Genomic DNA, 25,900 nt, shown 5'->3' on the forward strand with positions numbered 1-25,900 from the left:
CCATCCTCTTTTGTTCCTAGGACAGTGTCTGCCCAAGGTTAGGAGAGTGGGGGACTTATACCCTTGGGTGACTTAATATGCCCCTTGCCCACCCTGCCCAAGACCCACCACTTCTGCCTCCCTCAGCTGTCCCTGGATCCGCTGGGTCCCGAGTGTGACTCCCCCCTGGACTCCAAGGACCTGGAAGAAGAGGAGGGCCCATGGGGTGGGGGCTCTGGCCTGCCACCCCCAGGCTGCTTCCATGGTTCCTGGCGCCATGACGTGGCCCTGGACTGCAAGGGCTCCCCCGAGGGGGCGGAGGCCCGGGCCTGGACTGTCTACTACTACAGTCTCCTGCAGAGCTGTCTGCAGCAAGCTGGCCTTCCGGAGACCCAAGACCGCAGCCAGGTGCCCCGCACAGGTGCCCGAGGGTTCCATGGAGGGGGGCACCCCTGGGGGGAGGGAGCACCCCTAGGAGGAGGGAGACACCTGCAGCCCAGCCTGCTTCCCATCTCTGTCAAGGTCGGCCCCTTCCCCTAGGCGCTGGCTTGGTCTGAAGCCAGGGAGACAAGGCCAGTCAACCTCTGGAAGGCAAGCTTTTCAAAGGGCATCTGGCACCAGTAAAGTCAGAGACCACGGCTTCCCTCCCACCCCCGGAAAATCCAGCCCTGGGATTTGCAGTCCATGTTCTGTGGAGCCAGAGCTTCTACAGAAGTGTCCTGGCAGCCGCTGTGGAGGCAGCTAGCAGCTGGGACCCAGGACTCCTCCTCTGCTTTATCTGTTTTATGTATCAGGCAGCCACAAAAGATTTTGTGTGGACAGAGGGCTTACAGCTAGAGTGTGTGAACATCACAGACTGGGCCCCATTGTACAGACTGGGAAACTGAGGTGCAGAGACTCCTCCCCCCACCGCACAGGGACCAAGGGTCACACAGAAAGTCAGTGGCAGAGCTCAGGCTAGAACCCATGTCTCCAGTCACCCAGCCTCCAGTGCCTTCTGGGCCAGCTGCAGAGGGGAGGGAGCTAGCCTCAGAGGGCAAGGTAGACAGGCAGCTTCCCCTTTGCTCTCCAGCTTCCTCTGTCCCCTTTACTTTTCTCGTCCGATACCCGGGGAGGACCTGGGGGTCCAAGGGTGAGGGCAGGGCTATGGGGGTGGGGAAAGGTGGGCGGAAAGAGAGCAAGGGGAGCCCCTGGTGAGCTTGGCAACGTCCTCTTCCTCAAGGCTGTCCTGGGGCGGAGGTGACCTTGTGCATTCTGGGATCGCCCAGCACCTTTCTGTCTCTGCTGCTGGAGGGTGGGGTCCAGAGCCCGGGTGAGTGTGTGCCCAAGTTCCCCCACCCCCTCCTACAGAAAGGGCAGCCCTGCCCTGGCCCGGCCACATCCCAAAATACCCGCCAACCCTGGCAACTGCCTGCATTCCACCGGGCCAGCTGCCCTACTCCGAGTGGGGGTGGGTTCTGGGAGCAGCTGCCCCTGACTACCCAGGGGCCCAGGCTGGAGGTGGAGGGCATGGGGGCATTAAGCCTTCCCTGGCCAGCAACCCTCCTCCCTCTGCCCACAGGAAACATGCTCCTTTGCCTGTCCCCTGCCTGGCTGACAAAGGTGCCAGCACCAGGGCAGCCAGGCGAGGCAGCCCTGCTGGTCTCCAAGGCTGTGAGCTTCCACCCGGGGGGCCTGACATTCCTGGACGATTTTGTCCCCCCTCGCCGCGCCACCTACTTCCTGGCAGGCCTGGGGCTGGGGCCTAGCCGGGGTCGAGAGGCAGCTGAGCTCGCTCGCGACCTGACCTGCCCCACAGGAGCCTCAGCCGAGCTGGCCCGGCTGCTGGAGGACCGGCTGCTGACGAGGCGATTGCTAGCTCGGCAGGGTGACGTGGCTGTACCAGCTACCCTGGCTTTCACCTACAAGCCGCCGGCACTGCTGAGGGGAGGGGATGCCAGCCCGGGACTACGGCTGGTGGAGCTGAATGGCAAAGAGGGCCAAGAGACACTGGTGAAGGAGGAAGTAGGGGCTTTTCTGCACTCTGAGGCCCTGGGTGATGCCCTGCAGGTAACAGGCTCTGCCCCCGAGGTTGTGCAGAGGCCAGCAGGAGGGGACCCGTGGAGGGTTACCGGGTCCTGCTGGGAAGCGGTTCCCAACTTTGAGCCCTACTACTGCCCCATCTCTGTGGTAATCCCCTGCCTTCTTACCTCAGTTTACTCATTAGCTCCTGTGGTATGAGCGTCCCACCCTGCATGTACGTGGGGTGGTGAGGAGGCCCCCTTCCCCTGCCTGTTGCAGGTAGCCATGAAGCTCAGTGGCTGGCGCTGGAGGGGGCGGCAGGCAATGCGTCTGTATCCCCGAGCTGAGCTGGGCCCAGTGGTGGACACAGTGCTGGCATTGCTGGAGAAACTAGAGGAGGAGGAGAGTGTCCTGGTGGAGGCTGTATGCCCACCTGCCCGGCTGCCCTTCCCAGGTGAGAGCCACCTGTGCCAGCCAGAGGGAGAGCATGGCTCGGCCTCCTGGCTGCTCTGTGCTCAGGCCTCACCGTCTTCCCCCAGGCAGCCCCCTGCCTGGCCCTGAGCTGGCTCTGCGTATCTGTGCTGTGGTCTGTCGGACACAGGGTGACAAGCCCCTGCTGAGCAAGGTGAGCATGGCTCAGGTCCAGGTCATGCCCCTGCTGCCACACCCCAGCCCAGTTCCACTGAGCTGATGAGGGCCCCTGGGCAGAGAGAGGACAAAATCTTGGGGCGGGGTGGGGGGAGGATTTTGGTTGTCTCTGGGAGGACTTCGTCTGACACTCTCCCTTCTCTCCAACCCTTCCTGTGCTCCTCCCACATCCGGAGCCCTACCTGGTATCCCATGCTGGGTACCAGGGCCCAGGGCTGAAACCTCTTCCCAGAGAGCTCTTCCCCACAGAAGAGGCTGACCCAGGGTCCCTGACAAACCTCCAGGGCCTGGAGCCCTTTAGGAGAGAGGCTTAGGGACCCTCCTAGGTACACAGCTCTGGGCCAAGCTGAGAGGGAGAGACTCAACATCGCCCTCAGGGAGCTCTAGGGCTAAGCCCACCAGGGTGGGACAGGCCCCCAGGGCTGTAGGCACTAGGAACAAGCATGCTTAGAGCCCTTAGGGAGCAGAGGCCCCAGCTGGGCCTGGAAGCTTGGGTAGAGTCCTCCCAGGGGGACCAGACGGGCAGTGTAAGTCACATTGGAGGACAGGACTTGAATGTCCAGTGAGGGCTGTGGCCTGGATCGTGGCATAGGGGAAGGTGTGCTGGGGCCAGGGATAGTCCCGGGAGGACTCCTCCTGGACCAGCCCCCTGAGCCGCACCTTGCCCAGGTGGTGTGCAGCGTGGGCCGTGGGGACCGGCCTCTGCGGCACCAGAGCTCCTTGCCACGGACGCTGGAGGCGGCGCTGGCCCAGTGCGGCCTGGGTGAGGCTTCGCAGGTGGCAGTCGTGCGGCAGCGCGTCAAGGCGGCGGCCGAGGCCGCGCTAGCCGCCGTGCTGACCCTGGAGGCCAGCCTGAGCGCTGAGCAGCGCGGCGGGCGCCAGGTCCGCACTGACTTCCTCGGTGAGTGCAGGCCGCCCGGGACGGGGACGGGAGGAGGGGGGCCCGAGGCCCGAAGGCGGCCCGCACTGAGCCCGCGCCCCCTGCCCGGCCCAGGGGTGGACTTCGCCCTGACGGTGGCCGGCCGCGCGCTGACCCCCGTGGCCCTGGAGCTGAACGGAGGCCTGTGTCTGGAGGCGTGTGGCGCGCTCGAAGGGCTGTGGGCCGCGCCGCGCCCGGGGCTGGCAGCCGAGGAGGCGGCGGCCGCGCCGCTGGTGGAGACGATGCTGCGGCGCTCGGCGCGCTGCCTCATGGAGGGAAAACAGCTGCTGCTGCTCGGCGCGGGCGGTGTCAGCAAGAAGTTCGTGTGGGAGGCGGCGCGCGACTACGGGCTCAAGGTGGGCGGGGTGGGGCGGGGCGGGGCTCAAAGTTCCGGCCTGAGTGGTGGAGGCAGGACCCGGGGCGGGGCCAGGGGCGGTGTTGGCCTTGGGGCGGGGCCTGCGCGGGGCGATCTAGCCGGGGGCCTGGAGCCCAAGCGTAGGGGCGGGGCCTGTCGCCGCGTCCAGGTTAGGGGTCTCAACTTTTTCCCGCCCCTAGCTGAATTTTGTCCCTGCTAGGAGTAAAAGGCCACTCGGGACACCAGACCAGCAGTCCCAAGCCCTAACCCTGGTGGTTTCCCTACGAACCCTGGTGGTTTCCCTACAAACCCTGGCCAGACTGAGCCTGCCAGTGGGAAAGATTCCACCAGCCCTCTCTGCCACCCCTCCCATCTAGATGACACCCGCCCCCCCTCCTGCAGCCATCTCTCCTCTGGCTAAACCTTACTGAGCCCCCAGGTTAAGCACTGCCTCCTCTAGGTTGCCTTCCCTACTCTCTTGGCCGGATTAGGTGTCCCACCTCTGTACCTTCTATTCAATCATCAACAAATATGTTTTGAGCGCGTAGCACTGGTGAAGCTGTCTCCCCTGAGGGCCAGGACCATGTTCTAGGCCCCATCCTATTGCCCAGCGCCCAGCACAAGCTGATCTCGGTGTGTTGCCGCCCTGTGGTTTCTGCAGCTGCACCTGGTGGACTCAGACCCCAACCACTTTGCGTCCCAGCTAGTGCAGACCTTCATCCACTTCAATATAACAGAGCACCAGAGGGATGAGGAGAACGCACGGGTGCTGGCGGAGCTGGTGCGGGCACGCGGCCTGCAGCTAGACGGCTGCTTTTCCTACTGGGATGACTGCCTGGTGCTCACGGCCTTGCTCTGCCAGGAGCTGGGTCTGCCCTGCAACCCGCCAGCCGCCATGCACGTGGCTAAGCAGAAGAGCCGCACCCAGCTGCACTTGTTGTGCCACCATGGCCCACCCTGGCCTGCACCCTCCCTCTATGCTGTGCCCTGCTGCCCATTGGAGAGCGAGGCCGACGTGGACAGGGCTGTCCGCCAGGTGCCCCTGCCAGGTGTCATGAAGCTGGAGTTTGGGGCGGGTGCAGTGGGTGTACGGCTGGTGGAGGACGCGTCACAGTGCCACGAGCACTTTTCCCGGATCGCCCGAGACCTGCAGGTCGAGGCCGACTACCCCGGCATCGGGCTGGGCTGGGGCAATGCCATGCTGCTGATGGAGTTCATCGAGGGCACCGAGCACGACGTGGATCTGGTGTTGTTTGGGGGGAGACTGCTGGCTGCCTTCGTCTCCGACAATGGCCCCACACGGCTGCCTGGCTTCACTGAGACAGCGGCCTGCATGCCCACTGGGCTGGCACCGGAGCAGGAGGCGCAGCTGGTGCAGGCAGCCTTCCGCTGTTGCCTGGGCTGCGGGCTGCTGGATGGGGTCTTCAACGTGGAGCTCAAGCTGACTAGGGCTGGGCCGCGGCTCATCGAGATCAACCCCCGCATGGGTGGCTTCTACCTGCGAGACTGGATCCTGGAGCTTTATGGTGTGGACCTGCTGCTCGCTGCTGCTATGGTGGCCTGCGGCCTGCGGCCTGCCTTGCCTGCCCACCCACGCGCCCGTGGCCACCTGGTGGGTGTCATGTGCCTGGTGTCCCAGCACCTGCAGGCGCTGAGTTCCACCGCCAGCCGCGAGACCCTACAGGCTCTTCATGACCAGGGCCTGCTGCGTCTCAATCTGCTGGAGGAGACCCTTGTGCCTGGAGAATATGAAGAGCCCTACTGCAGTGTGGCCTGTGCTGGGCCCAGCCCGGCCGAGGCCCGTCTCCGCCTGTTGGGCCTCTGCCAGGGCCTGGGCATCGACGGGCCCCACTATCCCGTTGCCTACTTCTTGTCCCACTTCAAATAGTGCTGGGGCCACAGGGCAGGGGCAAAGTGCTGGAGGGGATGCGGTGGTGCCCTCTGCTCCCCGGTGCTCTCCCTGCTTCTCTTCCCATGGCCCTGCCCCAACCGTTGGAGAGGTCTGGTCCCCTCCAAGGCCCCAGGTCTGTTCCAGAGCGGCAGGGCTATTCTGACACCACGGCCTCCTGGACTTGGGGAGCCATAAAAGAAGTAGCTGGTGGGCTGCTTGTCCTCCCGAAGGCCCCAGTCCCGCCCGTAGCTTCCCAGGACTCTAGTCATGGAGAAGCAACAACAGCTGCACGCACGCGCGCGCACACACACACACACACACACACACACACACACCCCCTGTCCCCAGGTTAGTTCGAGTGGGCCCAAACCCAGCCCATCCTTCCCACCCCTCCAGGTCTGTCTCTTCCTGCTGCCTACAGGAGAGAACCTGGCCTCTGGCTTTGGACAAATCCCAAGAAAATCTGAGACTAAACCCCTCGTCCTCCTACTCTCACTCCCTCATTTAACAAATTCTAGATAGTTCTGGAGCCTGCTGACAATGTTTGGCAGTGCCCCACGTGCCTCATTTGGCCTGAGCAGTAGAAGCAGATGACTTGGGGTCAGTAGTAACCATCTCCCCTCCAGGCAGACACTATTGCCCCATTCTACAGAAAAGGAAACAGGCTCAGAGAGGAAAAGCCACTGCCTCAATGTCATACCACAGCGGATGAAGAGTCGAGGGACAAGATGCAAGGTCCAGGTTTCTGCTTTTACTAAGTTGTACCTGCCCACTCAGCTTCCAGGCCCCACTCACCTCCTATATGTGGCCCTGAGACATGTGAACACCCCTCCCGTGCACTGTGCACCTTATCCACCAAGCTTTGGTGCTTTGGCCTCAGGCACACCTAACTAGCACTGGCAGAGGAGACTCTACACTCCCTTCCTCATTCAGGGGAGGCTGCTTTAAGAACTCTGCCTCTGTGCTGCACGGGAGCTGTGGACAGCTCCATAAGCGTCCCTCTCCAAATAAAGGCTTATGGACTAGTGAAACGTCCAGAGTCTGGGATAGGTTCTTGCGACTTGGCCAACACTTCTCAAGCTCAGGTAGACAGGGGATGGGGAAGGGGGAGGGAGAGGTAGTTAGGGGATACATGTAGCGTCTAGAGCTAAGGATAAACTGCCACACTGACCAGGCCTCTGGGTTGACCTTTGGCGAGGGACCTGCCAGGGGCACCTACACCAGGACACAAACCCGAGGGTGGAATTACAACGAGGGCCACACCCAACCAGATAACCCTCCTCCAGCCTGGAGAACCTGAATTCTGTCCATGTGAACTCATATCTAGCCTCCCCTGTCCAACTGGAATGCACACCCAGACAGCTTCCCAAAATTAGAACTCATCCAAGGCCTGGTCTGGCCCAGTTCACACTCTCAGAGTCCCATCCAACAAGAATCCATCCCCAAATCTAAACTCACGGACTAGGTTTGGTGTGTTCATTATTGTCGTCACCAAACACGAGTTCGTGTGTCTGACGCACAGCACAAGCCCATAATTACGGGTGGATCAGTGAGACCCAAACCCTTTCCGGCAGGAATCTGGCAACAAAGCCCAGCAGTGAGCTGAGCACGGAGCAGTAAATGCTGACTTGAGGGTCCTCGAGCGGGAGGCACGTTAGAGACCGTGATGCAGCAGCCGGCTCCCTTTCAGAGGCGAACAGAGAGATATACTCGACCCGCCTCTCGCCACCACCCAGACAACCTGGCAGCGTAGGGCTCCAACAGGGCTGGGAATTGCATTTACACTCACACCTGCATGCACTTCGACTCTGCCCCGTCCAAAGTCAAAGTCGCCCCAGAACTAAAATGGTCGGCTTCCAGGAGGCCCTTGTCCTGTGCCACCCCGGAGGAAGCTGTGCTGGGAAGACTGAGGGGCCCGCGGAAGAAGGTTCGGCGGGCTTTAGCACCCCGGCACTCAGGAACTACCATGCCCGAGATGCCTTGTGACGGACGCCAACTTTTCTCGCCGCCAGCTCGCGGGAGGGGCAGTCTCTTGCGTCATCGGCGCGCGAGACCGCAGTCGCGGAATGATGACGTAAGGCCCGGGCCGGTCAGTCAGTCAGAGCGCTGCTAGGTAAGCACCTGGGAGCCCGCGGGGCCGGTGCGGGCATGGCGGCGGTGTTTGACCTGGACCTGGAGACGGAGGAAGGCAGCGAGGGCGAGGGCGAGCCAGAGTTCAGCCCCGCGGTGAGTGGTCCGTCCGGGCGCAGCTCGATCCCGGCTCGATCCCATCATCCAGGCGGTGGGATCGCTCGTGCGCCCCCCGCCCCGCCCCCCGCCCCCAGAGTGGGCTCCTCTCCTGCAGACCCCGGTCTGTCTAAGATCCCGGCCACTATTAGGCTCTGATCCTACCTTCACCCCCACCTGTCTTGCAGGCCCCCAGCCCTTCCCCTGCGTCTCCCTTTCCTGCCCTCGCCTCTCCTCCGCAGTCCTGGCCCATCGCCTGCCAGCTCCCATTCGTCACCCTTTCCACGCCTGGGCCAAGCAGTCCAGCTTGGGGGGAGGGAGCCTGGCACCTCCCTTGGCTCTTACCCCTCGGTTTCTCACAGGACGTGTGTCCCCTTGCCGAGTTGAGGGCGGCTGGCCTGGAGTGAGTGAGGGTTGTGTTGGGGGAGGAGGGAATGGGCTGGGGAAGGGGACCTGAGGAGCACTGGAGCTTGCGCCCGTTAACTTCTTGTGTCCACAGGCCTGTGGGGCACTATGAAGAGGTGGAGCTGACTGAGAGCAGTGTGAACCCGGGCCCTGAGCGCATCGGGCCCCACTGCTTCGAGCTGCTGCGCGTGCTGGGCAAGGGGAACTATGGCAAGGTACCGGCCCTCCTCCTTCCTCACTGGCCTCACAGCCTTAGTCTTGCTGCACCAAAGGGTCTCAAAACAAATTAGACTTATAGAGACTTCTGTGGCGGTCCAGTGCTTCCAATGCAGGGGGCGGGGATTCGATCCCTGGTCGGAGAACTAAGATCTCACATGCCCTGCAGCCAAAAAGTTAAAAGAAAAATAGTTCGACTTGTAAATCCTCTTAGAATCGGAGGACTTGAAATCTTTACCGCCCCACTCCTGGGTGGGCCTCTTGGTCCCAGTACCAGAGCTTCAGGGTAGGGCTTTTTGAAGATAGAATATGGAGAGGGAGGTTGAGCCTGTCTCCCCTGCCCTGCAGGTGTTCCAGGTGCGAAAGGTGCAGGGCACCAATGTGGGCAGAATATATGCCATGAAAGTCCTGAGGAAGGTGAGTCATTCGTTCAGCCGGCAGATCCTCACCCAGTGGCTGCCATTCCCAATGTACTACACCGGCCTTTGGGAGACAGCAGTGAACGTAGTGGAGGGGATGGTCGCTATCTTGAGCACTTGCTTGTGTATTGTCAGTAGCAATTATATTGTTCTGCAGTACATTCTCAACCATGGGCAGTACTGCCTCCCAGGCAACGTCTGGCAATGCTGGCGATGTCGGTGTACATTTCTGAGTCACGACTAGAGAGGGACTGCCACAGGCATCCAGTGGGTCGAGCCCAGGGATTCTGCTAAAGGTCTTACAATGCAAAAGACAGCCCCCCACAGCAAAGAATTATCTGCCCCAAATGTCACGAGTGCGGAAGTTGAGAAACACGGTGCTGCTGGAATAAACCAGTCCCTGGAAAGGATGGTTGCTGATAGCTGCAGAATTATGGAGAAATACAATGCGGTGATAGAGAATGGCTGAAGGGTAATGGCTGGAGGGACTGAGGGAGTCCTGGGGGCCCACCTTCTAACTGATCCCTGCCTCTGCAGGCCAAAATTGTGCGCAACGCCAAGGACACGGCACACACGCGGGCTGAGCGGAACATTCTAGAGTCAGTGAAGCACCCCTTCATTGTGGAACTGGCCTATGCCTTCCAGACTGGTGGCAAACTCTACCTCATCCTGGAGTGCCTCAGTGGTATGAGTGCGGGCCCATCTGGGGTGTGGGCAAGGCCAGGGAACCAGCACAGGGAGCTCTGGGGGGAGCTGGGAGAGACATGGTATGTAGAATGGCCAGGGGGGCCCCACCTCATCCATCCCTCTGTCCGTTCGTTCATTCATTCATTCATTCATTCAGCAAACGTCTGTCCAGTGCCTCTTGTATCCTCACCGGTGTTGGGGGTGGATGGGAATGGTGGGAGTTTGTATAGATGTCCAGAGGGTTGTTTTGTCCATTTCCAGTAGCCCTTCATGTGCTGGTCCCCCCTTCTGTGTGCCCTGCATCCAGTCAGATCCCAATCCAGATGGTTCGTTCTCTGCAGTGTCCTCTATCCTCTCTACTCTCTTGGGTGGAGGGGAGGCGTCACAGTTGTTTCTTAACTGGCCTCAAAGCCTCCAGCTCACCCTCTTCCTAGTGTCTCCTCCACCAACTTCCAGGGTCATCGTCTCAGAGCACGGGATTGCCCCCAACACTCCTACTCAGAATTCCATGGCTCCCTGCAACTGCCCGGATCAAGCCTGGCCTCCTTGGCCTGGTGTCCCCTGCTCGCCATGAAGCGATCCGGGCCTGCTTTTCCTACTGACCCCATCTGTCCCGATGAGCCCTGGGAGCTTCATTTCCTGCGCTCCATCTCTGCATCCCCTTTAAGTCTCACCGCTGCCAGGGACTTTCTCTGTCCCCTCACGCTGGGGTTAACTGTGTCCTCCTGTCTCCTCTGTGAAGGTTTTGGTAGGCTCTCAGGGCCGTTGCCTCAGTCTGGCACATTGGAGCAGCTGTGTGCGTGTCTGTCTCCCCAGTAGACTGAGCGTCCTGCGGGCAGTGGCTGGGGCTCCTCATCTCTGTCCCCAGCTTCACCCAGCACAGGGCCAGGCACCGAGTAGGCGTCAGTAGACGTTTGCTGAATTGAATTGAGTCCCCACGGCAGCTCTGGGAGGCAGGTAGGGCGGGAATTACGAGCCCCACTCTCCCCGAGAAGAAACCAAGGCTCAGCGAGCAGAGGAGCTTGGTCCCAGCACACAGCTGCTGACATGTTTGTGTCGCAGGCGGCGAGCTCTTCACACATCTGGAGCGAGAGGGCATCTTCCTGGAAGACACGGCCTGGTGGGTGTTACCTCCAGCCTCTCTCCTGAGGGGGTCCAGGGACCCCTCCCCGCCAGGGCCTGGCTCCACCCCCCCCCACCCCCACGTTGCCTTCACCCTGTCCTGTCTCTGCAGTTTCTACCTGTCAGAGATCACACTGGCCCTGGGCCATCTCCACTCCCAAGGCATCATCTACCGGGATCTCAAACCTGAGAACATCATGCTCAACAGCCAGGGTGCGCATGTGTGGGGAGGGCTGAGCCCCGCGGGGTGGCCTGGGGTCCTGACCGACCCGCCCTAACATTCTTCCTCAGGTCACATCAAACTGACGGACTTCGGCCTCTGCAAGGAGTCGATTCACGAGGGTGCCGTCACCCACACCTTCTGCGGCACCATCGAGTACATGTAAGCGGCAGCCGGCTGGGCCCAGGGGTCGGGAGGACAGCCAGGCAGGGCTCGGCCTGACTGATGGTTCCACCTGGTCCCCAGGGCCCCTGAGATTCTGGTGCGCAGTGGCCACAACCGGGCGGTGGACTGGTGGAGCTTGGGGGCCCTGATGTACGACATGCTCACTGGATCGGCAAGTCCAGCCTCCTCGGGAGGGTGGGCATGGGGGCGGGAGGAGGGCCCCCTCCCGGGGCAGGGGCAGGCCCGGTGGGAGGCCCGCAAGGCTCCTCTCACCCTCTGCCTTCTCCAGCCACCCTTCACTGCAGAGAACCGGAAGAAAACCATGGATAAGATCATCAGAGGGAAGCTGGAGCTGCCCGCCTACCTCACCCCAGATGCCCGGGACCTCGTCAAAAAGGTGGGCTCCCTCCTGCCCTTGGTACGGCCCCCGTCTCTTCTCCCAGGCCCTGCATAGGCTCCTGAGTCTCCCTGGGCCAGGGTTGCTGGAGCTCCCCACTCCCCTTCCCCCACCTGTACGATGTCCCTTTGGGACGAGGAGCATTGGCTGTGAGGTGTGAGACGTCAGCTCTGGCGCAGACCAGCTGCCGACCTTGGCCAGGTCCCTAGTCTGAGTCCTAATCAACGAGGCCTGCACCATGCACTAGCCGCTCTCCTCAAAAAGTCGGTCACTGGGGATCAAAGTGGGAGGCTAGGCACCCCATCCAGATTGTGAGTTGGATCCCCACGAATGTGCCCTGGGGTGATGCCAGCAAAGGCTTTGTGGAGAAGGGGCCATGGGACCAAACCTTGGAAATCCTGAGGGTGTCAGTAGGTGGAGACCACACTCCAGGGCCCCCACCGCAAGCCACGACCCCTTTCTCACCTTTCCCCACCCCCTGGGGCCACTCGGAAACAACCGGTACCTCCGCCCGAGACCCTCACCCCCTGCCCTTGTCCTGCAGTTTCTGAAGCGGAATCCCAGCCAACGTATCGGGGGTGGCCCTGGGGACGCCGCTGATGTGCAGGTGGGTCTGGGACCATTACGAGGGGGCAGGGCTGAGCCCCCAAGGGTGTCTGGGTGCAGGGGACAGGGCCCTAGAGCAGAGGGGGTTTCTGAGGGAGCCATGGAGGGTGAAATGTTGGCACGTTTGGGGGCACTCTGCCCACAGAGGCACCCCTTCTTCCGGCACGTTAATTGGGATGACCTCCTGGCCCGCCGAGTGGACCCCCCTTTCCGGCCGTCCCTGGTGAGTGGAGGTCCCACTGGCCTGGGGGCGGATGGAGGCCCCTGTCCTGGACACCCCTGACTCTCCCCCCGGGGTGCCCACAGCAGTCGGAGGAGGACGTGAGCCAGTTTGACTCCCACTTCACGAGGCAGACGCCGGTGGACAGTCCAGACGACACGGCCCTCAGTGAGAGCGCCAACCAGGCCTTCCTGGTGAGGTCTGGGGGCCTGAGGGTTACAGGGACACGGGCAGGGGTGTGGCCAAGGAGCGGTGGACCCTGAGCTTCGCCTGGCCCCGCCTCTGCCCCCTAGGGCTTCACGTACGTGGCGCCCTCCGTCCTGGACAGCATCAAGGAGGGCTTCTCCCTCCAGCCCAAGCTGCGCTCCCCCAGGCGCCTCAACGGCAGCCCCTGGACCCCCATCAGGTACCGCGGGGCGGGGGCCGTTCTCGCTTTGGCTCTGCCGTCAACCCCAGGGCTGCCTTGGCCGTCTCTGAACCAGCCTCAGCCTCTGTTTCTCCGTCTACCATGGGAACTTCTATGGCAGGGGCCGCCTGGGTGGGCACTTGACTGCATCCTGGCCCCGTGCCAGGAAATGCTGACTCTGCCTCGGTTTCCCCTGCAGCCCCCTGAAGTTCTTGCCCTTTGAGGGATTCCGGCCCAGCCCCGGCCCACCGGAGTCCCTGGAGCCCACTCTACCCCCTCTCTTGCTGCCGCCGCCGCCACTACCGCCGCCCTCGAGCACTGCCCCCCTCCCCATCCGACCCCCTTCAGGGACCAAGAAGTCCAAGAAAGGCCGTGGGCGCCCCGGGCGCTAAGAGAGTGGGTAGAGATGAGGGCAGTGGGACCCCGGGCCAGTTCCAGAGACCTGGGGCTGTGCCGAGGGGTACAGGAGCGAGTGTGCGTGAGTGTCTCTGCTGGGGGTGGCCGTGCCCCTGAATCATGAACACGAAGGACTGCAGACAACGGCTGCCAGTCGAGGGGGGCTGCCCCCCGGCCTCCCGCAGTTGAGCTGTGCCCTTGGATTATTAAAGTGTTCAATCATGGCACTGACCTGGTTTCTCCTTTGGACTTCTGGGGCAGGGGTGGGTGGGGTCGTGCCGGGAGGAGTCCCTGCTAAGGGATGGGAGGGGCCGTGACAGGACCACAGAACGGCGGTGGGCCGGAGGGGTTTTATTTCAGATGGCTGCCCAGTGCCCCCTGGGGACGGATGGCCTTCCTGGAGGGGCCAGGGATACACAGACTTGGGGACTAGAACTCGTTGCGGGGAGTGACTGAGGCTCTCCAAGCGGGGGTGTGGGTCACATGCACCCAGGGCAGGCTGTGTCCAGCCGTGGCAGCTCGGGAAGCAGAGGCACAGTGACCAGGATGTGGCGCCAGGGCTGGCTCCTACAGTGCGGTGACATGGAGGCCCCGGCTCCCAGCTGCCCTAGTGCTGTCGTCCCAGGCCGCGCTGCCAGCAAAGGCGTGCAGCTCACTCAGCAGGGCCTCGGCGCTGCCCCCGGAGCCCACCGGCCCCTGGGAGCCGAGGCCCAGGCCCCCTTCGGTGTCATCGTCATAGGCTTCCTCGGCCGGCTCCGGGGCCTGCTGTGGGCTGGGCCCCTCTCCACGCTGCCCCTCTTCCTGGGATTCACGCTCTTCTTGGCCACCACCCAGGTCACAGTCATCTTCCACGTCCCGCTCATCCTCCTGCCGCTCCGGGTCCTCTTCTGGCGACCCCAGCTCAGCCCGGAGCCAGCGGCCTGGCGGGCTGGCCCAGAGCAGGCGGCGAGTGCGGCCCCACAGCGCGGCGCCCAGGCGGGCCGGGTGGTAGTAGCCCCCCGAGTCCCGGCTCAGGCGGCACCAGGCCAGCGCCAGGCCAGTGGCCAGCAGCAGAAGCAGCAGCAGCAGCAGGACCACGGTGACCGAGGAGCTGGAGCCCGGGCTGTCCTCGGCGCTGCGGCCCGAGCCCAGGGCCCCTGGCAGGGCCAGCAGCGTCCAGAGCCCTAGGACGCAGCGCAGGTCCTGGGGGGAGACAGGAAGGGGCTCATTGCCTGCGGTTGGTGGCCTCTTGGGTAAGATGGGGACAGTCAAGCAGAAAAGCCCTTGTCAGTAAGGCCTCTCCTGGCTCTGTGATGTCCGCCAGCAATGCGTCCTCCTGCCTCTCGCCTCCCTCTCTCCCACTGCACCACGTAAGCCGGCTCCTGCCTGGGGCCTGTGCACCGGCTGTCCCCTCTGTCTGGAATGCTCCATCCCCCCCGAGAGCCACATGGCTCCCTGCTCACCCTGGCTCAAGGCACCTCAGTGCAGCCTAAGCTGGCCTGGATTAGTACCCTGACATTCATCCCCACAGCCCAGCCCTGCTTTACCCTCCTACCCCCTCCCCGACACAGGAGATAACTGCCCGTTTAGTATGCTTATTTTTTTCTCTTCCCCCCAGGAAGATGGGGTTCTTTTTGGCTTAAGCACCTAAACAATTCCTAGCGCAGAGTAGGCGCTCAAGAAATATCTGTAGGGACTTCCCTGGTGGCGCAGTGGTTAAGAATCCGCCTGCCAATGCCGGGGACATGGGTTTGAGCCCTGGTCCGGGAAGATCCCACATGCCGCGGAGCAACTAAGCCCGTGCGCCACAACTACTGAGCCTGCGTGCCACAACTACGCGCCTAGAGCCCGTGCTCTGCAACAACAGAAGCCACCGCAATGAGAAGCCCGCGCACCGCAACGAAGAGTAGCAGCCAAAAATAAATAAATTAATTAAAAAAAATATATATCTGTAAAGACTCTGCCCCCAGGAGGAGGGGACGGAAGGGAAGGAAGGCACCTGCAAGGCTGGTGTTGGAGCTGGCTCTTCCTGAGGCCCAGGATGGGGGGACCGAGCCCGAGGCAACTGTGTAGCCTCCATTTGGCCAGGTCCCAGGATGGGGGTCACTGAGACCCCTCTTCCTCCCTCCCAGCCACGGGGACTGCCCCATGGGGACTGCCCTAGCTGCAGCATTTCCGTTCAACTCTCCGTCCCTGGGGCCTCGGGCCTCGCAGGGCCAGGGGCTGGGGCAGGCGGGTGCAGCTGCCAGAGGAAGCTTGCGGTTGGAACAAGGCAGGTGGGGGGTGTGTGGGGGGAGGGGTGCCGAGATGTGAGCAAGCCTTCTCCCACCCCACTGTCTGCCCAGGCTCCAGGGATGCGAGTAGAGGCCGTGCAGAGTCCCAGCTCCCGAGCAGAGCAGGTGAGAGTCCACCTGGGGGTCTTGAAGGGGGGTCGGGCATGGAGTGGGGCACTGGGTGGCCACCCCCTGAATCTGAGGGAGGCCCAGGTCTGATGTGAGGTGAGAGGAAGGCCCAGCTTATGCCCTGGGCTCATCCCGGGTGTCTCGCCTCTGTACCCTGCCTGGCTGCTCCTGCCCCCGGGCCCGCGGGGGGTCCTTCCTTAGCTCCTGGGGCCTAGACATTCCAGCCCTGACCTCCTGTGGCCCCCACCCCAAGGACCCAGCAGGCTCCAGGCTTACCATCGGTCTGCTGGCCTCTCAGCGCCGGGCGCCCACCTCCAGCCCTGGCCGTGTGGAGCGAGAAATGAGCTTGCGCTCTCGATGTACCTGGGGTTAACTCGGCGCTTCCGCTTCCTGCCCACAACATCCCGCTCAGCCCTCCCTGCAACAGGACCCTCGTCGCCCCCCCCACCCCACCCCCGACCCCGGGGCCTCTCAGAACCACCCTGATCCACACCAGATCCTCACCGGCCTCTCCCCGGGCCAGGCTGGGGCTATGGGGGGCAGTGCGGGGGATGTTCACGGTCCCCCAGACCTTTCTCACATTTATGATCCATGGGGGCGCCCTATGTCCTCCCCCAGGGGTCCAGACTTCCTTTCCCAGTCCCACCCTTGCAGCAGAAGGGCAAACCTGGCTTTTAGAAAGAGAATTTTATTTGGAATGAAAATATAGAGCCCATCCCTCCTGCTTCCTCAGGGGAGGGAGCAGGGGGGCTGGGTGGGGGTGGGGGAGACGGTGCCTCAGAGTAGAAGCTCTCCTGGGTACAAAAACCCTCCCCAGTAACAATGCCCAAAGCCAGGCGGTGGCTCCAGCCTAGGCCCACAGGATGGCTCAGGGTGTGGACTGGTCCCTGAACCTGCCCCAGAAACCCTCAGCGGGGGCAGGGGCAGCCAGCCGGAGTCAGTGTGACCCGCCAGCAGAGGCTGAGTGAGAAAGGGGTGGGCGGAGGAGGTGAATGGGGAGTGTCATCCACTGGGCCCAGTTCTAGGCGTCTCCATTTTCCACGCGGCCGAGCTGCTCCTCCAGGCGGCAGATGCGATCCCCCTGCTCCTTGACCAGCGCTCTCAGTGCTCGCAGCTCCTGCATCACCTCCTCCAGCTTCCCAGCCTCCTGCAGGGACATGAGCAGGGGCAGGGGTTTCGGAGCTGCAGCCCTCCCCAAATCTACTATCAGGCAGAGGGGGCCTGAGGCCCAGAGAGGGGCAGTGAGTGGTTCAGGCAGGCACAGCAGACCTGGGCAACACCCGGGCTTCCCAACACCACCCTGAGCTGAGGGGCACCTACCCCGGCTCCGGCAAGGCTGCCGCCAGGGGCGGCAATACTGGTGAAGGCAGCAGGCGTGGAGGCCCCCGGGCGGGGGGAGCCAGGGGCCGCGGCGGGCCGGCTGTCTGATAACACGTTGCGCCGGTTGACCTTCAGGTCCCGCTGTTTGCTGGGCACGTAGGCTTCCCGCAGGGAGATGAGGATGGGGTTGGCATCCCGCCCGCTCACCCACTCCTCTGCCTCCAGGGCCGCCTCAGGCCCAGCTGTGTCGGGGTACAGATCATCCTGGAAGAGGTCCGACTGGGCCGGGGGGAGGTCTGGGTCAGCTGGGGCCCACCTGCAGGGTCCTCTCGTCTGGACCCTGAGTGGCCACCTCCTCAACACTCTCCTGGCCTCCAGGCTTGCACCCTGTCAACCCATCTTCCCATGGCCTGACCCCTAGTGACATTTCTAAAGCTCAAATCTGTTCTTTCACTTTCTTCTGGACACCACCGACAGCTCCCTCTGAAGATTCCCCCCACCTTCCCAAGCAGGGGCCACCTACGTGGCTCTGTGGGACTCTGGGAGCCACGTCTGTGCCCTGTGGACAGTGAGTTCCTGGGGCTGGCCCCGCTGAACTCGCCCTCAGCTCTGCTCCCTGGACGTGCCTGGCACGCTACCCTGTGCCCTCAGTAAACGCTGGCTGGAGAGAAACGAAGCACGTTCAAGGCTCTCAGCTGGGGCTCTGAGGCCGAGCCACATGTGGCCGAATCCCCACCTCACAGGAGCCTCCACTGCAGCCAGACTCCCCGCTCCTTTCCATTCCCACCTCTGTGCTTTCGCCTGGCTTACTACACACCCCTCATTGGAGGCCCGGCCCCAGCCATGCTGTTGCTCCTGCCTTGCCTCCTACAGGGAGACTCCAAGGCTGCCCAGTATCTGCCTCCTGTGGCTCACGCAGAGCGAGGCCTCCGTTCACCCTGTGTCTCATCCCTGCCTGGCCCTCGCTGGGCACGCTGGCATCTGTCCAGCCCGCTGGCTACACCCACTCGGCCATGTCCCATTCACGAGCCTCACCTTGGGCACCCCTGTGGGGTCTGTCTGCTAGAAAGGGAGTGGGGGGGCAGGGAACCAGGTGGCCTCACCTTTCGTGGCACTGTCATGACAATGGGCTCACACTTGCGCTCGTGCAGTTTGTAGAACCTGGGAAAGGGCGGGGAGGGAGGACCCATGGGTGGAACCTGCCCCCTACCAGCTCTCCCAGCTCCCTCTGCCCTCCCCTTCCAGTCCTTACCCTGGCCCCTCCCACAGGCTGACCCCTGACCCCGGGGCCCCTCTGGGCCGGTTCCTGCCCCCGAGCAGCTCCCTACATCCACCTTCTTACCGGGCAATCTCGCACTTGCTGACCTCCAAGCCCCTCTTGGGCATGCTGCCCATGCCCCTCTGGGGCTCTTTGCTGGTGAACGTGTTCAGGAAGTGGATGTAGGGGGACTCGTCTGTGATCTCAAAGTACCGGATGCTGGAGTCACCCTGCAGGGCGGGAGGGGCCAGGGGTCAGCACCTGGGCCTGCCTATCTCTTCCTTGTCCCCAGCAGCCCTGCCCAGCTCTACCTTGCCGCAGACGTAGACCACGTTGGTGTCAGGGTCGTAGAAGGGCAACAGAGCCCCGTTGCTAGAGTCCAACTCCTGCAGGGCCATGGGCTCCCCGAAGTTTTCCTGGCACATGGGTTGAAGGGCAGTCAGGCCAGGCCAGAACCTGCCCTCTCCCCTCACTGTCCTAACCCCTCACTGGGACTGGCCCCAGCTAGCCTCACAAGCTGGCTGGCACTGCCCCTACCACTGCCACCCTTTGCCCACACGGTGTAGCCCCGCCAGGCCCTCCTGGCTCCCCTCCCTCCACTCCCACGGTCCCATTTTCCCCGCCTACTCCAGGCCTTCAGACTACCGCCAGGCCACCAAGCAAGTACTGAGAAAGCCCCCACCACGCGGGAGCCAGGGGTGCCGGGCAGCGCTAGCTGCTGTCTCAGAGGGGCCCCCGGAGGTCGCCAGACAGAAGGTTAAGCCTGTGGGACAGAGCACATCACAGGAAAGGCTGGAAGCCTTCCTGGAGAAGGGGACCTCTGCACTGGGCCTCGAAGGACAGCCGAGTGTTAACAGACAAGCAAAGGAGGGAAGGGCCTTTCAGGGGCAAGAACACTGTGGGCAGACACGGAGGCAGGTGGAGGCGGTGGGGGAGGCCAGAGAGCAGGGGGCAGGGAGAGGAGAGGCTGGCAGGGCTGCAGGTCCTGGGTGCCTCAGGTGCCAGGCTGAGAACCTGGGAACGACAGGCCTCTCCAGGTGACCCTGCCCTCCTCGCCCAGGGTGGAGCCCGTCTTGAGGCCACCCGCTTGGGCCGGCCGGGCCACTCACCGGGTCCCAGAGCGCCAGCTGCCGCTCGCTCATGCGGCTGAAGCCCGTGGTGAACACCTTGCCGTCTGCCAGGAAGATGGCCCGCATGGGCCGGGCCCCTTCGTGAGCCTTCTCCCGCTCCTGCCGGGGAGACGGAGCGGTCAGTGTGGAGCCCCAAGAGAGCCCCTCGGCCAGTCTGCAGCCATCCTCACCCTCCAGGCCCATGTACCGCCACCAGAGTCCCGCGGCGGGGGTCAACGATGCGCACGCTCTTGTCCTTGCACGCGGTGCAGAAGAGACTGCCGTTGCGGTTCCAGCTGACGTTGTAGATGAGGTCGGGGTGCAGGCTGTCCAGGCGGTACAGCTCCTCCACCGTGCTCACGTTCCAGATGAGCACCACGTTGTCGCAGCCTGCCGAGCGGGGGGCCATCAGCAATGACCACCCTCCTGGGACCCGACCCGGCACTCGACCTCTGTGGGCCTCAACCTTCCTGGGTGTCAGACGGGCCTGGGAGAGGGTGTGGGATGCTGCGGAGCTGTGCGCATCGAGGGGCAGGGCAGGGGCAGCGGTGCAGACCTGCGCTCAGCAGCACGTTGCGGGCCGTCGGGTGCCAGGTGATGATGCCCACTCGCTTGCTGTGCCCCTCTAGCACCACCACCGGCTCCGTCAGAGGGGAGACCAGCCCGTTCTCCGGGATCTGCCACACCTGGGGAGGGGTGGGGAGGGCAGATGAGGCCCCTGCTTGGCCCCGCTGCCAGGAGCCTTGAGCCACATCTGCGACCCCCGCCCCATCACAGCCCCATGCCTCACCATGACCGTGCAGTCCTCCGAGCCGCTGGCGATGACTTCGTCATTGTGGGGACACCAGTCAATGTCCAGGACAGGTCCTGTGTGTCCGCACACTGTCGGGTAGGCCTTGTCAATGCGGCCGGTCTGCAGGCATGAGGGGGGCAGTCAAGGGGGACCCAAGATGCCCAGGATCCATCCCTCCCAGAACTTCAGCCCTCCCCTCGGTGGACAAGGAATGATGTGGTTGACCTGGCCCACAGGTGGCCCAGATGTGACTCTCACCCTGCCTCCTCCTGACCCACCTCTTCCTCACAGGTGTCACCAGATGAGCAGGATATGTTTGTTGCCTCTGACCCTGACTCTGTGGCAATAAAAAACAGGCTTTCCCTATCTGTGCTAACACCTCCCAGGCGGTAAACGTGGATTACGACAGCTGCCGGGCAGTGTGGGGATGGGCAAATTATGGGTTGTGAAGGGAGCAGAGAGACCTGGCAGATGCGACCAAGCTGGCTCCAGTCCCCTCCCAGCCCCGATGGGGCCCACCTTGCTTAGGGGGAGCACCAGGAAGGCGCCTCCACCGCTGGCCTCCACAATCACTGCCAGGAACTTGGGGTTGACGGCGCAGAAGGTGCTGTCCCAGGTGACACGGGACACTCGAATGTCCTCATAGCACTGGTTATTCTTGACAGGCTGCCCGAACACATGTCGGAATTTGCTCTGCCGAACCACTTTGCGGAACATGACTGCAGAGTGGAGAAGCGTAGGTCAGCCGCTGCCCATCCCAACAACCCCCAAGCCTCCCAGGGCTGCACGAAGGGAGTGGGGAGGATGCAACAGGGCGCCTGGGCCTGATAACCTGCCTGGCTCTCGGTTTCCTAAGTTACAGGATAGCGTCACAGGGCTGACCTGGCCGCCTCTCCCCAAGGGGGGATCTGAAGGCAGAAATGCATTGACCTCCTGCAGAACCACTGCTGAGTCCTGAGGGGCTCTGCTGGACGCTACCCAGGGCGTCTCCCCGGCCTCTGGTATGCGTGTGGAGGAGGGGGGAGGTGCCCGAGCCAGTGCAAGCTGAGCTCCTTGGTGGGTCCTAGTCAGTTCCCAGCAGGCTCCTTCCTGCCCAGGATTTGGAAGCAGGGTGATGGGGAGGACAGACAGAGGAGGCCAGAATGATCTCCGTTGTGGGTCCGCGCTAGGCCACAGTTCTGGGTCCCACGGAATGTGCAGTGCCTGCAGGAATGTGCAGGGAGCCCCAAGCCGGTCCAGGGGCCCTGGCAGGACTGGGCGGGGGTCGGGACGCCGCTCCCAGCCACAGAGCATCCCAGAGCGCCCTCAGAGCGGGGGTCCAAGGTGAAGCAGGAGCCCAACTTCAAGGATCCCGGTCTGGCAGGGGAGACGCTGAGCGGCCAGGGGGAGTTGGGACTGAGGGTGGGGCGCCGCGGAGGGGAAGGGCTCTTCGGACTCGCGACCCCCACCCCAGCCCCCTGCGGCTCTGCCCCCGAAGTCCCGCCCAACCCCCCGCCTGCGCCCCCAGCCCCGGCCCGTCGCGCTCACCAGGGACGCCTGGAGGCTGCTGCACTGTCCTCGGGTGGCTCCGTATCCCAGTCTCTGGGAAGCAGGAAGCGGGAATCAGGAAGTGACAGAGGAGAGAGGGGCGGGGGGCGGGGGGCGGGGCGGGGGCTCAAGGGGGCGGGGCCGAGGTCACGCGCGGAGGGGCGGGGCGGGAGGCTGTGAGCTGTGGCCTGGCAGGCCGGAGCCAGGAGTGCGGGGCCGGAGCCTCACGGGGCTCAGGGGCGGGGCCTGGGCGGGGCCTGAGAGAGCTCCGCCCCGCAGCCCTCCAGGTCCCTCTGGGGCAAAGGGTCAGGGGCAGCGGCAGGGGCCGGGATGGGAATGGGGCCGTGGTGCGGCAGCCTGGCGGCATACCCGGACCCCTTCCCCATCTTGCTCCTCCTGTCCGTGTCCCCAGGAGTCTCCAGGGTTGGGTGGAGCCCGCCCTCCCAATCCCCCACCTCAATGCATACTTCCCGGTCGAGTCCACCTCAACTCGAAATATAGTATCTATTCGGACAGGCGATATATTCACGTGCCTCAAGTTACAAAGGTACGTGCTCTTGGTACAATGTAAATAAAACACTGGTGTTTTAGGGGGCGAGTGGAAGGCCCAGCCCTCTCATTCTCCCCGATGGACACCTTTGGGTCCTGCCTGGCCTCCTTATTAAAAAGAGAAATAGGGCCATGACCTCCAGACCCCTCAAACCTTCCTTGCTTTCCTCAACCATCTCCCACCGAGGCCTGGAGGTCTGTCCACAGATGTCTCCCTCCTCCTGGCCAGCTCCTGAGACAGGCTGGCCCACTGGATCTACCCCATCCCCATCCCACCCTGGCAGGCTTAGGTGTCCCTGTAGGTCCCACAGGCAGAATCTGCCCCCTCCAATCTGGCATTCTGTTTGACTCCAAAGTCCTTGCTTTTCCCACTGCTCCATAACCCCTAGGACAGGCCAATCCTTCCAGCCCAGGACCAGAATGTGGGTGGTTTGGAAAAGGAAACGCAGCCACAAAGCTTCCCTCTCTGTTGTGTTCCCCAGGCAACAGCCAGGGGTCTGTCTAAAGCCCACACCAGATCCTCTACCCTGAACCCTCTCCCTTTGCCCTTCATCACATCAATGACCCACCGTCATTGCCCCCTCCCCCACCTGTTACCTTCCTCCATCCTCCTCTCTTCATGTGGCCCAGTGACACTGACCCTCCTTATCCCTGAAATACACCACCTCCCTTCCCACCCCAGGGCTTTGGCACATCCTGTTCCCTCCATCTGGAAGCGCTTCCCCCACATCTTGAAAAGGCTCCATCCCTCACTTCCTCCAGGTCTCTGCTCAAATGTCACCTCCTCTGGGGGCCCTCCCTGACCATCCCCCTTACCCATCACTCTCTGGCCCTTACTTGTTCCCCCTGTACGTTCTTAATCACTACCTGATGTTATATTGTATAATTATTTTGTGTATTTGCTTTATTTTTTATTTTTGGCCGCACTGCACAGCTTGTGGGATCTTAGTTCCCCAACCAGGGATCGAACCTGTGCCCTCAGGAGTGACAGCTCAGAGTCCTAACCACTGGACCACCAGGGAATTCCCTAATTATTTGTGTATTTGCTTTTTGTCTGCCTTGTCCCGCTAGGATGTCCGCAAATTGAGGATTGCACTTTGCCTTGTTTCCCACCGTATCCCCAGTTCCTAGAACAAGACCTAGCATACAGTATGTGTTCAATTAATGTATACTGAATGAATAAATGAACAGCAGCCCTGAATGTGGAATTGAAAAATGTTCATATTCATAGCTCTCAATGTCTGGTGCCTATGAAGGAGAGGGAAGTGTGTCTCTCACCTGTGGAAGGGATGAATCTTCCAGAGGGTAACAGGAACCCAGCCCCATGGAGTGTGTTAGGGGTGAGGGGAGGGGCTGTGGAATGTTGGGGGTAAGCCCTCCCTTCATCCTCTCTGGCCTTGGGTGTGCATGTTTCCTCCGATACAAAACCCTCCTCTGTGGGCCGGGAGGAGAACTCCTCTTTATCTCACAAAACCCTTCATGGCACTGCTCTTTCTCCTGGATGGCAAGTACCCATTATGAGTGGGGTTCCCATCTGGGACCTTGGAGGTGGGGCTGGCCCACTCTCCAAGAGGTAGGGTTAGTAGCATCTTTTTTTTCTTTTGGCCGCACACTGCGTGGCATGTGGGATCTTAGTCCCCCAACCAGGGATGGAACCCACACCCCCTGCAGTGGAAGCACAGAGTCTTAACCACTGGACCGCCAGGGAGGTCCCCCAAGAGGTGGGGTTAGGAGTATGGACCAGAGTTGAAGGCAGGTGGCTGGCACTGAGGATTTAGTCCCTGATCTGCCTGCCATGTGAAAAAGCTTCGGGGTCCCTACCTGGGAGAAGGAAGAGGGGCACTCTGCAAGGGGGACATCAGTCCAGACCCTGCCCTAAGGAAGTGTGCAGTCCAATGGGGTGGGGAGTGTGAAAGCATTTGGAAAGTGGAGGAGGAGGCTGTGTGGTGGGGTGGGGTGGGGGGGGGGCAATGCCTGGTGGGCAGGATGCTGCCATGTGGGCTCTGGGGGGTCAGTGCTGTCCCAGGCCTGAGTGAGACCTGGGGGTGTCCACTGGCATAATTGAATGAGTGGCTAACAATTATTAAGCACTGTGTGCCAGGCAAGGATCTGAGCACTTCACAGGGATTAACACTTAGAAAATGGAACCATGATTACGATCCCCATTTTGCAGATGAGGAAACTGAGTCTCAAAGAGGCCAAGAGCCTTGCTGAAGATCACACAGCTGGTGAGCTGTGGAGAACCAGGATTCAAACAACCTCTGAGGGGCACTAGAGGCCATGTGCTAACCCCACCCAAAATGGAAGCCTGGCTGAAAAAGCACCTAACAAGTGCTCAATAAATATTTGCTGGATGAATGAATTCAACAAATTTGTGCCTGTCCAGAAATCTCTCCCACCAGCCTCGGTGCCCACAATTGCAGGAAATGCTATGATTATGCTGCTGGTATCAGCAACACCACCACCCAGCATGCTTCCATCCCCGGGTTTGGTTAATGATCACAACAGCCACACTTGCAAAGGGAATGTTATCACCCCATTTTACAGAGGAGAAAACTGAGGCAAAGAGCGACCTGGGAACCAGAATCCAAATCTGACTGCACCACTTCAGTCTGCCTATACAGCAAGCACCCCTGGGAAGGGTAGCACGTAAAATGTCATTGTCATTTACACCTACTGGTAAGGACATCTCTCAGCTTCTAAAGGTCACAACGCTGAGCTAATGGGAAAGGGTGGGGGGGGGCAGGGGGGTGGAAGGGGAAAGGGTTCATGATTTTGGAACCCTGGGGATTGGGTAGGGTGAGTGCCAGTAGAGAGTGATGTGTATGAAAAGGAAGTGGTGTGGGGGGTCTGAAAATAGACCTTCAGCACTTCCTAGTTTTTCTAGCAGTGTCTGCAGCTTAAGAGGGAGGAGGTTGGCTCTGCCCTAGAGACACCGTGTGACCTCCAAGGAGCCTGTGCTATCTCTGGAGCCCCTGGTCCCCAGAGTTCTCTGCTGGGACATCTTCCCATCTCTGCATCTGGGCTGAGTGTATAGAAGGGGCTCAGGCTGAGGCAGGACAAGGGCACTCTGTACCTCCTCCTTGGTGGGGGATGGGCAGGTGAGCACTCGAACCCTTAAACGTAGCAGACCTTGAAGTCCCCTGGAGCTGCCCGAGGCACGGAGGCGGGCACATGCTCTCTCAGGCCACCTGGGTGTCTGCAGCCCAGAGCTGGTCATGGGCACCATGGTCTGCCCCGAAGTTCACAGGATCCCAGATGCTCAGGCCAGGTGGCACCTCCTCCAATCCATGCCCAGCCCCTGCAGGGACATCCCTGGATGTCCGTGAAGGAAGAGCCCCTGTTCACCGAGCCCCTACTGTGTGCCAATTCCTGCCAGGCACCTCACACACTTTCTCATTTAATCCTCACAATGCCAGATGAAACAGGAGCTCGGAGGGTGAATCAGCTTGTCCAGAGTCACCCAGCGCCGGATTTGAATCCAGGCTTGCTAGCTCTCGCCTCTGCGCCCACCACCTTGCTGAGGGAAGTCCTGCCCCAGCCCCACTGCCTGTTGGGTGCAGGGGGCTGGCAGAGAGGGCTTGGCCGTGCCAGGCCAGCTTGTGGGCTCCTAAGACCCTGGGCTCCTGATGAACGGCTCCCTTCTCTGCAGGGACTTCCTCTTCGGCTCCTCGTATCCAGGTTA

General features: G+C 61.9%; 4 protein-coding genes across 9 annotated transcripts; 2 read left to right on the forward strand and 2 right to left on the reverse strand.

Moving 5' to 3' along the window:
• Positions 1-1,540: 1,540 nt before the first annotated feature.
• CARNS1 (carnosine synthase 1) lies at positions 1,541-7,430 on the forward strand. Its single transcript, XM_060019385.1, has 6 exons — positions 1,541-2,028; positions 2,260-2,434; positions 2,520-2,605; positions 3,298-3,529; positions 3,623-3,903; positions 4,564-7,430. The coding sequence occupies exons 1-6, from the start codon at positions 1,546-1,548 to the stop codon at positions 5,788-5,790; spliced, it is 2,484 nt and encodes an 827-aa protein (XP_059875368.1). The 5' UTR covers positions 1,541-1,545; the 3' UTR covers positions 5,791-7,430.
• A 452-nt stretch (positions 7,431-7,882) lies between these two features.
• RPS6KB2 (ribosomal protein S6 kinase B2) lies at positions 7,883-13,498 on the forward strand. 5 transcript variants are annotated; one of them, XM_060019392.1, is made up of 15 exons: positions 7,907-8,019; positions 8,382-8,422; positions 8,519-8,639; positions 8,989-9,057; positions 9,597-9,744; positions 10,809-10,866; positions 10,981-11,081; positions 11,160-11,250; positions 11,335-11,425; positions 11,543-11,650; positions 12,195-12,257; positions 12,402-12,479; positions 12,563-12,670; positions 12,770-12,882; positions 13,082-13,498. In XM_060019392.1, exons 1-15 carry the CDS (start codon positions 7,942-7,944, stop codon positions 13,272-13,274), a joined length of 1,461 nt encoding a protein of 486 aa, XP_059875375.1. In that variant the 5' UTR covers positions 7,907-7,941; the 3' UTR covers positions 13,275-13,498. The 5 variants fall into 5 exon arrangements, with proteins under 5 accessions (XP_059875378.1, XP_059875375.1, XP_059875377.1 ...); XM_060019391.1 differs by having other exon boundaries at positions 7,912-8,019; positions 8,208-8,422; XM_060019395.1 differs by lacking the exon at positions 8,382-8,422 and having other exon boundaries at positions 7,883-8,019.
• A 118-nt stretch (positions 13,499-13,616) lies between these two features.
• PTPRCAP (protein tyrosine phosphatase receptor type C associated protein) lies at positions 13,617-16,019 on the reverse strand. Its single transcript, XM_060017543.1, has 2 exons — positions 15,936-16,019; positions 13,617-14,460 (listed from the first exon to the last, which is right to left on the reverse strand). The coding sequence occupies exons 1-2, from the start codon at positions 15,936-15,938 to the stop codon at positions 13,846-13,848; spliced, it is 618 nt and encodes a 205-aa protein (XP_059873526.1). The 5' UTR covers positions 15,939-16,019; the 3' UTR covers positions 13,617-13,845.
• Positions 16,020-16,334: 315 nt separating this feature from the next.
• On the reverse strand, positions 16,335-21,732 carry CORO1B (coronin 1B). 2 transcript variants are annotated; one of them, XM_060019397.1, is made up of 11 exons: positions 21,667-21,732; positions 20,659-20,858; positions 20,137-20,259; positions 19,903-20,032; positions 19,594-19,736; positions 19,347-19,466; positions 18,549-18,653; positions 18,322-18,467; positions 18,083-18,140; positions 16,980-17,258; positions 16,335-16,806 (listed from the first exon to the last, which is right to left on the reverse strand). In XM_060019397.1, the coding sequence occupies exons 2-11, from the start codon at positions 20,854-20,856 to the stop codon at positions 16,681-16,683; spliced, it is 1,428 nt and encodes a 475-aa protein (XP_059875380.1). In that variant the 5' UTR covers positions 20,857-20,858; positions 21,667-21,732; the 3' UTR covers positions 16,335-16,680. The 2 variants fall into 2 exon arrangements, with proteins under 2 accessions (XP_059875380.1, XP_059875379.1); XM_060019396.1 differs by having other exon boundaries at positions 19,555-19,736.
• Between the last annotated feature and the right edge of the window lie 4,168 nt (positions 21,733-25,900).

The sequence above is a fragment of the Delphinus delphis genome, chromosome 8 (assembly GCF_949987515.2).
Source record: "Delphinus delphis chromosome 8, mDelDel1.2, whole genome shotgun sequence".
Taxonomy (NCBI): Eukaryota; Metazoa; Chordata; class Mammalia; order Artiodactyla; family Delphinidae; genus Delphinus; species Delphinus delphis.